At 51.3% G+C, this 15,133-nt stretch overlaps 2 protein-coding genes across 2 annotated transcripts; both read right to left on the bottom strand.

Moving 5' to 3' along the window:
* Positions 1–1,071: 1,071 nt before the first annotated feature.
* Positions 1,072–3,075, bottom strand: LOC311435454 (homeobox protein HMX2-like; the record flags this gene model as incomplete). The annotated part of the gene is made up of 2 exons (XM_084516427.1): positions 1,072–2,496; positions 2,856–3,075. The coding sequence occupies 2 exons, from the start codon at positions 3,073–3,075 to the stop codon at positions 1,907–1,909; spliced, it is 810 nt and encodes a 269-aa protein (XP_084372553.1). The 3' UTR covers positions 1,072–1,906.
* A 7,962-nt stretch (positions 3,076–11,037) lies between these two features.
* HMX1 (H6 family homeobox 1) lies at positions 11,038–14,088 on the bottom strand. The gene is made up of 2 exons (XM_084516426.1): positions 13,398–14,088; positions 11,038–11,674 (listed from the first exon to the last, which is right to left on the bottom strand). The coding sequence occupies exons 1-2, from the start codon at positions 13,645–13,647 to the stop codon at positions 11,094–11,096; spliced, it is 831 nt and encodes a 276-aa protein (XP_084372552.1). The 5' UTR covers positions 13,648–14,088; the 3' UTR covers positions 11,038–11,093.
* Between the last annotated feature and the right edge of the window lie 1,045 nt (positions 14,089–15,133).

Raw genomic sequence — 15,133 nt, 5'->3', positions numbered from 1 at the left:
TAAGCGTGTATTGACACTGGAAATATTAAAAGCAACAACTAAAGAAAGGTTCCAGTATAGATCATCAATTTTCAATGCATATATATAGGCACACGCGAGCCATATCACGTCATTCTTGGAAATGAGGACATAGCTTAAATGTGTCTCCAAAATGTCTTGAGCTAAGGATCTAGCAGACTCGGAAGATCTGAATGCATTGAAGTTTAGATAGTCAGATCAGAAAAGAGGGGACCCAAGCCATTAACTCATCGCCTGCACCTTCCTGGGAGCTGCAGTTTGGGGAAACCCGAGCTGCAAAGCGCAGCTGGTAGTTCCTCTTGTGTCTTCAGCACCTCACGTGTCCGCTTCATCGCTATCATCAACAGCCTCGATAATTTCTCTCTCTTTTTTTTCTTTTCTTTTTTTTCTTTTCTTTTTTTTTCTCTCTCTCTTTTTTTTTTTTTTTTTTTTTTTTTTCCAGATCAAGGGTACCCTGCTCTTTGACACGAATTTGAGACTGATTAAAAAGAGAGAGGGAAAGTCAACCAAAGCTTGCAAATCGCGACCGGTTGACAACCACCCGGAGTAGCACAGCGCTGCACTCCGGAGTTCGGCAGGCTCGATGGAGCCTTGGCACCGGTTCCCCAGCTGCATGGCACCCGGTGACAGCCTCTTCAGCAGCATTTTCCCGGATGGGAAGGAAATCCCAAAAACTGCTTTGAGCAGCAGCCTCTAGACTCCCGCTTGCGCCGGCACCGCTGCGCCGGACTGGCCCAGGCGTCTGCACGGGGGCTTATTGCTCACCTGGGCTGCTTGTCCGCGGAAATAAACATGGAAGGAGAGTGGGGAAAGGGAGAAAAATCTGTGCTTATCCAGATTAAATACCTATCTTTTTCTTTTTTATTCATTTTCTTTTTTTTTTTTTTTCCTCACTTGGAAACGCGATAATTCGCCCGTTTTCGCACGCACTGGTGAATTTCGTAATACGACAATTGCATTTTAATGTTTATTTTTAAAATGAAAACGTCTAGGAAACGTCTTTCCTTTGACACTGCCTAGTAGCGACTGTATTGAAAAGGCATGCATTTCAGCTTTCTGATAGAAAAGTTTTATTTCCCAACTCGGAATATAAAGCGTGTGAACTTGGAAACCAAAAGAAGACAAATGCGTTTGGAAATCTATTGGGAGGGGATAAAAAGCATTTTGTTACTCTAGGAGACCAGATAAAATTATCCCAGGGACTTTCGGGGAGCAGGGTTAGCACAAGGAGTATGAGAGGGAGCTAGTTTTGTCCTGCAGAAACATCAGACAGGCCACAGATTGAGAACGAGTTAACAAAAAAAAAAAAATATATAAGTTTTTTTTTAAAAAAAAAAAAAAAAAGAGGGCTTGTTTTGTTGGGGGAGGGGGGGTGAAATCTGAGAAGCCACAGTTTGTGAACCAGATTTAGAAAGGTGTGTATATATTGATAATGTCAAAAATTGGGAAAACTTAATTGGAGGGATATTAAAGTCTGAGAGGGGAGCGAATGGCAGCCTCGGCGCTGAGCAGGCTGTATTGACCGGGACTGCCAAGTCTCAGGGCCAGGAGTGGTGACACCGTCCCCGTGGGCCGAGGCAGAGCATCGGCTCCCCTGAAATACCGGGCACGGGATAATTTCGGAGGGAGGAAGGCAGAACACAGCCCGGTTTCTTTGGCACCTCCGTTCTCTCCTCCCTCCTGCCCAGAGAAAGAGCGCTGCAAGAGCTCCAACAACGTGTGGGCTGCCCACAGACATGCGGGGGGGAGCCCGGACAGCCCCTCCGTGGGCAGGGGGGGCAGCTGCCACGGATCGGGGAGAAGGCGGACACCCCACAGACACGCCTGGGGCGTAAATACCATCGGTGCCGCCCCCGGCAACGGGAAGGGGGGGAGCCGGGCGGCGAGGCTATACGTCCCCATCCAGCAAGCTGAAGTGTTTGCCCGGGCTGGGGAGGCAGAGGTAAGGGATGGCGCTGCCCGGGTAGAACAGAGGGAAGGGGAGAGGCAGCAGGCAGCGGCTGAGCAGGGTGCTGTCCTTGTAAAGGGTCGGCAGGGACACAGCCGCGGAGGCAGCCAGGGGTGGCGGTTCCCCGGGATGATCTGCTTGCCCCGGCCCCGGAGCCTCGGGCTCGGCCGACATCTGTCTCTTGAGCTTGTTGCGCCGGTTCTGGAACCAGATCTTCACCTGGGTCTCGGTGAGGTGCAGCGCGGCCGCCAGCCCGGCCCGCTCAGCGCTGCTCAGGTAGCGCTTCACGTCGAAGGTGGACTCCAGCTGGAAGACCTGGCTCTTGGAGAAGATGGTCCTCGTCTTTTTCTTGCCTCCCACCGCCGGCGACCTGCCGCTCTCTCCGCCGCAACCCCCGGCATCCCTCGGCGACGGCTGCCGGGGGCCGCGCGGTCCCTCCACGGGGAGCGGCGACACCACGACGATGCCGTCGGTCCCCGGGCGGAGCCCAAGGCCCGGCCCCTCTGCCCGCAGCCGGCGAGGTTCGTTGCCTGCAACGGCAAAGCACAGCATCACGCTGCCTGCAACGGCAAAGCACAGCATCAGCCCCCCCCCAGCCCTCCGCGCCGCCACCCCCCCTAGCCCCCGCCCCGCATGCATGCACAGCCTGGCTGCCCCTAGGGTCTGAGCACTGGGGAGAGAGGGCGAGCTCCTTCTCCTGCTGCAGCATCTAAAAGCTCTGTGTGTGTCTGTGTTTGTGTGTGTATGCGTGTCCGTGCCCGCGCCCCACCCGAGCCTCCGGGGCGCGGTCCCGGCCCGGCGGCGCTGGGACCCCCTGGACATCCCCCGACGGGCTGGGATGAGGGTCGGGCTGACACCCGAGGTGTGACACGGGCGGCCGGCTGTGTACCCGAGTCGCTGGAGCCTTTATTCGGGTCTCGTTCCGCAGGCCCCTCTTCTTCTTCTTCCTCCTCATCATCCTCCTCCTCCTCCGGCAGCGCGCAGAGGGCTCTGCCCTGCTCCCGGGCAGGGCGGCGGGGGCCGGGCTGCAGGATGCTGTCGATGCTGAAAGCCGGCGGAGCGGCTGGGGCCGGTGGTAGGGCTCCGCGGCCGCCCCCGAGCTGCACCATGGCGAGCCGAGCCGAGCCGAGCCTCAGGACTGGCTGCGGAGGGAGGGAGCCGGGATAGAGGGAGGGATGGGGACGAGGGGGAGGAGAAGGAGGGGTCGGGGCGGCGGAGGGAGGGGATGGAGCTAGAGGGAGCCAAAGGACTGAGGAGGGAGTGGTGCAGGGGAGGGAGAGAGGAAGGCAAGAGGTAGAAGGAGAGAGAGAGAAGAAAAGAGAAAGGAGCAGGAGCTGGAAGGAAGCGAAGAGGATTTTTATTTTTTTATATTTTTTTTTTGGGGGGGTGGGGATGGGGGAAAGCACGCCAAAGTGCCTCTTTCTTTACTGTGGATGAGGTGTGCCCGAGGGGGTGTCCCTGCGCAGTGCGGGGTTGGCTGTCCCCCAGCTCCGGACTTTCGCTGCTGGAGGGACGGGGCAGAGTCAGGCCCACGGGAAAGGGCGATGGGGAGGTGGGATGGTAGGGCGGAGGGCTCTGGGGTGGAGAATAAAGAAAGGGATGGGGAGAGAGGGCTGGAAATAAGAGAGAGGAAATGGGTCTCTGGGAAGGCAGGATGGGGAAAGAAGGGGATCTGGAAAATGAAGGAGGGCAGAGAGGTGGAGAGGAAATATTGCACAGAGGACAAAAGAATGATAGGGGGTGAGTGATAGAAGGGGGTCATCACGAGGGAGGAGGCAGCAAGTGAGAACCTTTACTGAGGGGAGAGGGGAAAGAGATAAAGTCGAGAAAAAAAAAAAATGAAACGGAGATTTAAGAAGCAGAAGAGGGAGGAAGAGTAGAAAGGAGTAATGGACGGGGAAGGGAGCAATGGATGCGCAGGGGGAAATCCCTGCAGCTTCTCGGGGTCCTAGAGGCGAAAGGGAGACCCTTTCCTTCCGAGGAGCCCCGTGTGAAGGTCATCCCGAAATCCTCCCCGCAGATCTGCACAGCTCTTCTGTAGTTTTCGAAAGCTAAAAATTGTGCTAGATCCTGCACCTTTTGGAGGCTGGAGAAAATGTGCTATTGGAGCAAGCACTCCCGATGCTCCTCGGGACTCGGGGAAGGATTTGTACGTTTGTGTGGTGTCTGGAGAACTTTTGCTCTCCACCACCTACCAACATCGCAATGTCTTAAAACTGGTTTACACAACCCAAGGGCCGCCATCAGCTAGCAGCTAGCTGCTGAGCACAGGGAACCCTTTCCTCCCCTGAGCCCCTTTGTAAAGCCCGGCGAATGTTTGTAACCGGCTTTTAGGAGGCCTTTTAGTCCGAATCTCGATGTTTCCACCACGAAAAGTGCTGAGGGCAAGCGAGAAGCCCTTGAAAAAGAGTTGACAATAGAAGTGCTGACAGGCTCTTAAATATTGTGATGCAGAAGATTCCGTGAGCTAAAATCAGGACATCTTTTAAGGCTTTGGACTGTGTTAATCTTTAAAGCACTGGTTCTTGGGAGAGCGGGTTTCAGCTCTTTTTCATGAAATTTTGTTTCGCTTTATAAATGCACTCAGATTTTAATGCAGCCGTCTGCTGGAGAGCTGTATTTTTTTCCACCAGGCGAAAAAAAAATAAAACGTCCCGTCTTCCATTAACACGGTCATTGGCCAAACGCCCAAAGTCATTGTATTTGTCTTGCAATCTCCTGTACAAGCTGGCGGTTCTGGTGGGGCGAAACGTCCTGTTAAGGGAGAGCGACAGGGAGAGGGAAGGGAGGAGTGGTGCGAAATGGGAAGAAGCTGAGAAGATAAATTACATTATTCCGTGTCAGCTGGCACAACTCAGAGAGTGGAGCACTTGGATGCCAGATCGGGTGCCAGATCGGGTCGGTCCGAGTCCCTGTGCTGCTGTCCCGGCCTCCTTTCCCTCTGTCTGGAAAGGGTCGAGGTAGCCACGTCCCAGGTGCTCACATCTGTCTTTGCTGCAAACTATTTCCCTCTTAGTCGCGAAAAAAAAAAAAAAAATCCACACAAAAGAACAAATGCATCGAATTCTCAATGTGTTTTCCTAAAAGACATTTTCTTGGAATAAAAAGGACAATTTGAAGAAGGCAGAAAATTAGAAGGAAATTGAAGAAAGAGACATAAGCTCCATAAGCTTTGCCTACTCGTTTTATTACACCGCGGCCCCCTGCGCCCCCTACGAGCAGCTCAAGGCCAGCCCTGGCAGACACAGACCCAGTCCCAGTAGCACCCCGCCGGGAGAGGTCTGCCTCCTTTCCCAGCCCTATTTGGCCGCCCTACAGAAACGCTTTTTCCCTGGCAAGCTGTGCGCAGGGAGGGAATGCAGCGCAGCCCCGCAGCTCCCCAGGCTTTTTGGCAACTCATTGGTAACAAGAGGATGGGGGCGACCGCTGCCCCCCCGCAGCGGGTCCTACAAGCCAGATCCGTACCTCACGCCCTCTCTTAAGAGTCTCCCTCATCTTCAGAGGAGAGTAAAGTGTGGGTTCCGCACGCCGACAGGTTGCAATCCTGCAGACCGTCAGGTGGTCTCCGGCGGAGGCTGGGGGGACACAGAGGCTGCTGCCTCGGGAAGGTCGGAGGAGCCGCCGCGGACCTGCTCGGGGCACCCGAAGGGGAAAAAAAGTGTCCCACGGGACGGCTGGGCGAGAGACCTTGCCAAAAGTCACAGACTTTTTTCCAAGTCATTGGCTCTTTGGTCGTGGGGAAAGCCTAGGGCAAAGGCTGGAGGTGTTTGGAGGGGAGATTTTGGCCAGGTCTCCGCTCCGCACCACGCAATTCCCTGCCTCAGCCACAAAAGGCCGACGGACAAGGCGCACAGCCACTCCGACAAAACAAACAAACAAACAAACAAACAAACAAAAAGATTTTCCTACAATATATATATTTTTAGAGATTTTCCTACAGAGATTTTCTGCTAGCGATACTTTTAAATCCTGCTCTTCATCTGCGCTGTATCTCGGAGCGATCCTGTCGTCTGCGACATGTCGTGCCAGGGAGTCCGCTAACGGACAGCGACAGGGCAGGAGAGCAGGTCTTTATCTTTGAATAATATATTCCTGTACTAGCAACTCACGTCAAGCTGAATGGAAACCTTTTACCTGGGAAAGCTTTTTACGAGAAACCAGACAGTATGCATATCTTTATTTCCATTTCAGCTCAGAGAAGGAAAAAAAAATCTGAAACTAAAAGTCACTGACACGAAATCTGATTAGATTCTACAGAAAAGCGAAAGGGTCCGGTTTTGCTTGGTTTACGGGATCGGGATTGTTTCATCCCCCGGTGTGCTGGAGGATAAAATAGGCCCTATCTGGATTTCACATCCCCTTGCAAATAAGTACGGCCGCACCAGGACTTCGAAGCAGTCCTTAAGGAGTCCCCACTCCTCTCCCGGCAGGGCGTAGAAGATCCAAACCAAAAGAGCTGCCTGAAAATAAAAATTTCATTAAAAAAAAAAAAAAAAGTAAAACGGAATAAAAATAAGTAAATAAATAAACGGAATAAACGGTGGCTTTGGGATAGTGCTGCAGGTCCCTCAAATAAACCCGACCTTGCAGTTCAGCACTCGCTGGGTATTAATTGCCAATTACTATCGTGATGTCCTTCTCCTCCACCCCGCGGCTGAAATTCGAGGGTACAACCCCCCCACCTCCGCCCCCAAGTACAGGGCCATCGCCCGCCTATGCCAGGTACAGGAGCTGGGAGGGACGGGGGAGAAAAGGGTTTCCTGTAGGAAGGCAGCTACAACTGTCACGCAAAAACAGGCTTTCAGCGGGGGGCAGCTTCAGTACCAGGCCGATTCTTTCACTCCCGAGGTGCAGGACACGGGCAGGATGGGGCCCTGACGCATCCTTTTTGGAAATCTTTTGTTAGGTCAGTTTAAAGTCCTCGGTTAAATCGTCTTCCTGCAACCTCTGCACTTGATACGAGAGGTGTGCAGTAAAATTTTAGAGGGGATTTCTGAATAACGTAGGTAAGTCCCAGGTGTTCAACAGACTAGGGTTGCCAAAGACAGAAGGGAGAGAGAAGAGGAAGAAGATGGAGAAAAAGAAGAGGAAAGAGATAGACAGATGATAGATAGATAAGTAGATAGATAGGCAGATAAGAAGAAAGAAGACAATAGAGAGGAAGGTAAAATAGAGAAGAAAGTAGAATAGAGAAGAAAGTAGAAGAACAGAGAAGAAAGGAGAAGAACCAAGAAAGCAGAACTGGTAGTAGAAGAACTAGGAGTAGAAGAAAAGAAAAAGCAAAGAAGAGCAAAGCAAAGCAAAGAACAGTAAAAAAAAAAAAAAAAAAAAAAAAAAAAAAAAAAAAAAAGTTTGACATTCTCATCACAAGTCCAGATTTTCATAATACATGCACAGATGTTCATGCATCTCCGTACACAGAAATTAAAACATAGGATCACTAAGAAGAGTTGAGAACCTCAGAATAGTTAAATGAAGCATTAAGAAGTCCGTCGTAAAGTAGCATTCATTGGGAATGGGATGAGAAATACAAGAAAATTGCCTGGATCTAATTCAAGGCAGAGAGCACTAATCCTGCCAGGGCGTTGCAGTCTGCAGCGAGGCCCCGATCGATGGCGCGACGCGGCGTGCGCACCCCGCCAGGCTGACGTGTTCGCAGGGGGTAGAGACAGTCTCTTCCAAGATAATGCAGTATAAAAGAAAGGGGGGAAAAAAAATCGATTCAAATATATTGTTCAACAGTGGAGCCAGGGCGCACCTATGAGATTTATTAAGTATTGATTTGCATGAATATTTTAGACCCCTGCCAAGGAGAAAAGTTATAGGCCATCTTAAGCCGGTGAGCACTGTACCATTTGCAAAGCAGCCTTGTAACAAGGTGCTTTGCAGCATATTGATCGCTTTCATTTAAAGTGTAATTAATAATAACATCTTAGAGCAGCTAAACTAGTTTATTTCAGGGGGGTAGTTCGTACAGTATTTTGATTTTTTTTTGTTTGCTTAAAAAAAAAAAAAAAAAAAGTTAAAAGATCACCTCTTCACTAATTATTTTTATTAGCTTCCAATAAGCACAAGTTATCTTTCTGAGTAGTCTGGCAAGGTTTTCCTTAGCCTCGCCTCTGGAGTGCCATCTAGCTAAGCTGTTGTAGCAACATTCATTAAATAAATGTCAACAGACAAGGATTTATGCTGCATAATAATATTACAGCTGTAGTATAACTGGATTTATTTTAAAGCTATTCTGAGGTTGCTTTGATCTATAAAACAGCAACGTATGTCTCTATATGTCGCAAACAGCCATTGTGAAACTACTTTGGGCTTTATAGTCTGCCAACATATTTCTTATAGTGTTCTGTTTGCAGAAGAAGCACAGAGTGACTCTTACCTCTTTGATTTGTTTAATAGAGATATACAGAGGGAATAAAACTGCGAGGAATCTGTTCTCGTAATTTGAGGTTAGGCTTTTTTTGCCTGCTTTGAAATTGCCAATATATATTCATCAGTGACCACGTCTTCTGCTAGCTGTTTCTGTAGATCCTGCAATTTTCTTGCCATCAGGTACAATGAAAAGAGTCGTTAAAAATCGACTAGATAAAGAAACCTGAGGTGTTTATGTTCCTACTTTCAGTACATACTTTTAATAAAGCACTTCCTGCAGGTACAGAATAAGGCATAAGTAAGCATTTTTTTTTTCTTAGAAGAACTCACATCTTGCACCTTTTAATATTTTACTATGGTCATAAGTTACAAATACAGTGTATGAAAAAAAAAAATCTGTTTATTGATATAATTAGCACGTCTTTAAAAAACAAACAAACTAATGTCAAAACACATTTTAAAAATCCGATTGATCATTTAGCCCTGCCAGTTCCTTAACTTCAAGAAAATAATATTTAGTAGAATCAGAAGTATAATAATCTCATATGTTACTCCAAAGAAAAGGCATGTGGAGAGTGGCAGGCATGTTCAGTTTCCCATTGGATTACAATCTACTCTGATATGACCGTAGGGAGTCAGGATTTTGCTCCAGTAGGTAACGCTGGGAGAGCTGGGGAGCTGGATAGGACGGGGAAAAGCTCTGGCTGTTTTCCTCCAGGCATAGTCAGGCTCTGAACGGTACCAAGCCAAGCGGTGAGCCCAGAGGAAGCGACGTCGCCCAAAGCTGCCCCCTCTGCGCATTAAAAGGCTTAAATCCCCCCGAGTCCCGCCGGGGGCTTCGGGACCTCCACCTCGCCGTTCCCCATCCCCCTTCCCCTTTCCCGGATCAGATCAACAGCTTTTAGAAGTTTTCGCCCCAAAAGCGGGAGTTTCCCGGCTACGCCAAGCAAACAGCTGGAAAAGCCCTCCCGGAGCAGGAAGAGAAATTTCAGAGCAGTGAAAAAAAAAAAAAAAAAAAAAAAAAAAAAAAAAAAAGCTCCCAAACCCGAGGCTCGAGTCGAAACGAGCATACCGGCAAGTTAACGCTTTTCTCAGGAACCCACAATACGCATCTATTATTATTATTTTACTTCTCGAGTGGTTTTGAAGTTTTCAGCGTCCTGACTTCAATTGTGCATGATGCCCAGAGCCGTGTTTCAGGCCAAAGAGAGAGGAAAAAAAAAAAAAAAAAAAAAAAAAGCAGTGGAGAGGTTGTAATCCACCCCTGAGCCTTCTTCTTGGGTTTCGTATCAAAGTTGAAGCTCCGCCGCATCTCGCCGATCGATTTCACAACACGAAAGCGTGAGATCGCTCCAAACATAATGTAAAGTGTAGGAAACAGTAAGAATTAGATCTTTCTTCCTTCACCGGGACCAGTCTGCATGCACGTACCCCAACAGACCCATGGACCCGTTTTTTGCCACGGGGACACCGAGTGTTGCGAGCTGGTCAGTTAAATTACACCTGATTATGCCCTAAAACGTAGGATCAAAGCTTGACCTTGGCTGAGCTCAAGGCTGAGTTTTATAAAGTCATTTTCCCCTTAATATTAAGAAAAAAAAAATCAAACCTTTGGAAACAATAACCCGATGTTAATTTTAGCAGTGAGTAGAGAGTGAGAAACAAAAACAGTTATTAAAGGAAAAATAGCTTGGCATGCATAATACTTCATATAATACCACATTACAGTTTAGCTTGCATAACTAGCCGTACAACTCCCCAGTCTGTCGCCATCTGATTATTTTTCTCTGTTTTAAACTGCCAGTGCGAACTGTTAATCGATTACAAACCGACCCCGCAAGAGACGGAAAAAGCTGAGGTGCATTTTCCTCGGCCTCCTCAGGAGACCCAAATAAGAGGCAAATCCAGCTAATAAAACACAGTAATGTTCACTTATTATTATTAATATTTTTTTTTGCACCGCGTATCTTTAGCGGATAGTTTATCGGGGAAATAAAATGGAAATAAAGAAACCAAATCCTCACAGCTCTGACTTCAGTGGGGCGAATTCACTCGAGTAATTTGCCTTCAAGTTGTTGGAAATCAAAAAGCCTGCACCGAGAAGGACCAAGGGAGGCACCAACACATGCTTGGGTATTGATCGTATGAAAATTAGAGTAACAATTGGGGGGGGGGAGGGGGGTTGGGTGTCTGTAGGAATTAAGTGGCTAAAATAAAGGGCCCTGGAGAAGCTGCTGAGGGTCCCGTGGCCGCGGTGGGGGCCCCGAGGCTTCGCCGTCTTTTGGGGCGGGGACCGCGGGGCCGGGAAGAGCCCCCGGCCCTGGCAGTTCCGTACATTCGTCTGACGCTCGGGGGGGGGGGGGGGGGGGGAGAATTAGGGGGCTGCTGCCCCCCCGAAAAACGCCGGTCTGTGTCCCCCCGGGGCTGAGTCCGAGTTTTCTTTGGATGCTTGGCGCGGGGGGGCCCCGCCGAGTGGCTCCCGGCTCATGGCCGGCGGTCCCCGGTGTCCCCTCGGTTGTGTCCGGCGGCCGCGCATCGTTCCGAGTTAACCCCAGCGGTGAGTTTATTGCACGTTAAAAAAAAAAAAAAAAAAAAAAAAAAAATGTCCCAAAGCGGTAAATCGAGAAACGTGGAAGTGGAAAGAAAAAAGTCTGGGGATGATACCGGGGGGGGGGGGGGGGGGGGGAGAGGTGGAGCTGGAAGCCGGGGACTGGGGCGAAGGGGCCGCGGTCCTGGCACAGGTGGGCGCTCAAACGAGTCCTGTCATCTGCGACCGTAGGAAGGGAAGGGAGGCGGCAGGGAAGGTGCCCAGGGGGTAGCTGACGCCGCTGGAGAAGCCCACCAAGGGGGGCGACATGTGGGGCAGGGTGAAGCCCAAGGCGCTGGCCGGCGAGTTCTCGTGGTACAAAATGGGGACCCGCACTATCCTTTGGGCGGCGTGGGAGAGGTTGGCCGCCTCCAGGTCGGCGGCCAGCTGCCTCTTCCACTTGTTGCGCCGGTTCTGGAACCAGATCTTCACCTGGGTCTCGGTGAGGTGCAGTGAGGCTGCCAGCCCGGCCCTCTCCGAGCTGCTCAAGTAGCGCTTCACGTCGAAGGTGGACTCCAGCTGGAAGACCTGGCTGCGGCTGAACACTGTGCGCGTCTTCTTCTTGCGGCCGGCCGCTCGCTGCTCAGGCTCGCCCGGCTCCTCGCCTCGCTCCTCCTCTTCCTCACGGCCTCCGGGGCCCGGTCGCCCTCCCGAGGGGCCCCGCACCGCAGCCGCCCGCCCGCCGCCGCCACCCGCCGGCTCCGCCGGCTCCTCGGGCAGCTCGGGCGAGTCCCGGTCGCTGGCTGCGGAGAGAGGCACAGACAGAGCTGGGGGGGGCGGCCCGCTCCGGACATTGCCCCTGATGGGGATGGGGAGAGCCCAGAGGCTGCGCCTGCCCCTGCCCGGGTCACCAGGAGGGGAAGGGAAGAGGCCGCGGAAAGGGCGATGCCGGGGAGCCCGGCCCTGGGTTGCTATATGGCCTGCTGTATAGCCCTGCCGTACCCTCCCGGCAGCCGTGAGGATGTGTGCACACAGTCCTGCACAAACCCGTAAGTTACATCTCGTGCATATATACGCATATACGGACACGATCATGCACGTATATGTGTATATGTATATCTACGTGTATGGTATGATAAGATACCTACGTGTATAGGTATGATAAGATATAATAACATGTCTACGTGTACACACATACCTATGCAAATTCAAATATATATATGTAACATACATGTACTTTGATTTATGTTTTGTACGAATGAATACCAGCATATATATGTAAGCGTATATACACATGTACATATGTACATAAGAATATAAATATTTTTATAATACAGACATACACTTATAAACACATGTGCATGTATATATTTATACGCACATGTATACATATACAAATCTATTCACACACATGCACACATATATTTACAAGTACGTATGTAAGTAAACTGGGGTGTGTGGATAGTGGAGCAAGCATATTAGTACGTGTGTGTATATAAAGGGAGGGGGGAAATAAATATTTTCACTCTTAATATTCTCAACTAGATAAACCAAATCGTTCGGGTCAGCTACTCCAATATCGGAAAATAGCCTTCCAGCATGTCTCCGTCGTTTCCAACACTGTGTTTTCGAATTGCATTTTAAAGGGGAAAAAATACCCTAGTATTTATAGAACAGAGGGAAAAAAATAAAAGCAAATCAAGCCAGGAAGACAAAACAGTTGTTTTGGTAGTTATTTTCTACTTCTAGGCGTACTTTTGAGATAAATTAAAAATATAAATAAACCCATCACTGTAAAAAGAAACTCTTTGGGTTATAAATCACGCCTCTTCTGCTCACTGAGTAATCGTGTGAACTCTACAGGCTCGTACAGAATCAAAGAGTTGCGCCGAGGGACAATATTTTTTCTATCAGGATAAAAATAACCACTGATCGCAGCCCATAAACTTTTTCAGATGTTAATTTGTGCCCGGGGAATCGGGGCTTTTTCTCCAGAGGTGCCAGGCCGCGCTGTGCAGAGCTGCACTGTCCGTGGAGAGCAGCGGGGCCGGGGCTGCGGGAAAGGGCAGCGGGGCCCCCAGCTGCCCTTTGGGGGTCCCAAATTCTTTGCTGCTCTGCTAGAGACCGTGGCCCCGGCTTTCAGGGGAGTCTGAAACAGCTAGACATCCCTCTTAGGAAAAAAAAAAAAAAAAAAGAAAAAAAGGGTAGGGGAAAAAAAAAAAAAAAGAGAGAGAGAGAGAGAGAAATCCAAGCGAGCAAACAACCCCAACTGTTTACATTTTGGGGCAAGAAGCAGGCGGGGAGAAGGCTCCAGGTGCCTGCCACACTGCGAACATTTCCGGAAATTTACACCAGGAGCCCGAACCCGGAGAGATGCAGGGCGAGAGGGCTGCGAGGGGCTCCCCGGCGGCACCCCCCTCTCCCATTTCACCGGGGACCGCGGCGGCACCGGCCCGCCTTGGAAAGCGGCTACCGCAAACCCATCAGGGCCCGGTGGGAAGGGGTTAGCAGGGAAAAGTGACTTACTGTCGGGGCTGGCGCAGCCCAGGAAGGCGGCGTGCGCCCGGCGGTACCAGCCGACGGCGGCGTCGCGGAGCGGGCAGCCCGAGGCTCCGAGGCGCAGCGGGGAGCGCGGAGCCCCGCGGCCACCTCCGCCCGCAGTCGCCCTCCTCGCCCCGCCGCCCGCAGCGCCCTCGGTGCCCAGCAGGTCCTCGATGAAGAAGGACGAGACGCGGGCGGAGGTGGAGCCCGAGTTTTCCGTCGCTTCGTCCGGCATCGTCGGAGAGGAGCTGAGGGAGGGACGGGGAAGGAGACGGGGACGGGGACGGGGGGGGGGGGGTGTCCCCGGCTCCGCGGGAGGCTGGCTTCTCGGCTCCCCGCTGCCCCGCCGCCGCCTCCTGCCTCTGCTTATCCCCGTGGATGCTCTCCTGGTATAAAAGGTTTTTTTTCCGGAGTAATCATTTCAGATCGCGGTTTGCCATCATTTCCTGCGAGCTAGGAGGGGAGGGGGAAGGGGGAGGAGGGGAAGGGAACGGGGAAGGAGAAAAAAAAAAAAAAAAAAAAAAAAAAAACAAGCCGACAACCCATCGGAGGCGCCAGATTCTGCGCGAAAACGATAATAACGAAATAAAAATGTCATGCGAGTTAAACGCCGTGCACGGCGAGGGGGGGGATCCTGCGATTGAAGGAGCGCGGAGGCAAATGGGATCTCCGCGGGGGCGCGCAGGGCGATGGCTGGCGCGGAGCTCGGCGGGGCCGGGGCCGGGCTCTGCCTGTGCGGGTGCGTTTGGGTGTGCGGGTGTGTGTGTGTGTGTGCCCGCGTGTGCGTGCGCCGCCCCGGGGCTGCTACTCACGAGCTGCTTATTTAGGTCAATTAGGGAGCAAATCCCGGAGCGGGGGGAGCGGCAGGGCCGGCCCTGGCGCACGGGGAACAGCCGGGGGGAGGTTTGGCCACCGCACGTCTTTGCCTTGCCATTGGATGCAGCGGGCTCGGAGGGCAGCCCACGCAGCCAATCGGCTCTGCAGGCACTGCGGTTATATTAATATCATTAATAATAATTAGCCCCCCTCCTCTCCCCCCTCCCCCCCCTTTGGAGTGCGGCGGCCGCTGAGCTTTCATGTCTGCGGCGGCGGGGATGGATGGATGGATGGATGGATGGATGGATGGATGGATGGAGGAGATGTGGCCCTGCAGCCACCGCCGTGGGCTCCTGGCGGAGCGGGCAGGATCCCCCTGTCCTGGACCCCCATACGGAGCACTGGGATCGGGGAGAACCCAGGGAGCGTCTGCCCCCACGGTGCCCAAGTGGCCAAGAGGCCGGCGGCATTGGAGGGCGGGCGGCCTTCATCTCCCGAGGCCGCCTTGCTCTTCATAGCACGGTTAGTGCCATTCAACCTTTCTCTTTCTATATATAAATATTCCCTTTATGTATATATATATATATATTATAATATATACACTTTTATATGTATGTTTATATATAAGTGTATTATGTCGATACACTTATTTTATATGAATATTTATATGTATGTACGTCTATACTCTTATCCTGTATGCACATGTATATGTATGTGTATATATGCATATTACGTCTCTAGATTTAGGCGGTAGTTTATGAGAAGGAAGACAGTTCTCCATCCCCGTCTCCCACTGCCCAGGGCGCGCCCACTGCCAGCTCCCGAGCCCATCGCTCCCGGCGTTCTCTCTCTGCACTTCGATTTTGTGATTCTTGCTGCTATTATAATCCCACTTCATGGGAAGC

This window comes from Aythya ferina (genome assembly GCF_964211825.1).
Source record: "Aythya ferina genome assembly, chromosome: 4".
Classification (NCBI taxonomy): domain Eukaryota; kingdom Metazoa; phylum Chordata; class Aves; order Anseriformes; family Anatidae; genus Aythya; species Aythya ferina.
This window is presented reverse-complemented; position numbering and strand designations above follow the sequence as displayed.

Excerpts from the sequence above, each read along its gene's own strand:
- HMX1 (XM_084516426.1), bottom strand. The coding sequence starts at position 13,647 with ATGCCGGACGAAGCGACGGAAAACTCGGGCTCCACCTCCGCCCGCGTC. Across the intron at positions 11,675-13,397 it reads GGGCTGCGCCAGCCCCGACA|CCAGCGACCGGGACTCGCCC; the intron begins GTAAGTCACTTT and ends CTCTCTCCGCAG.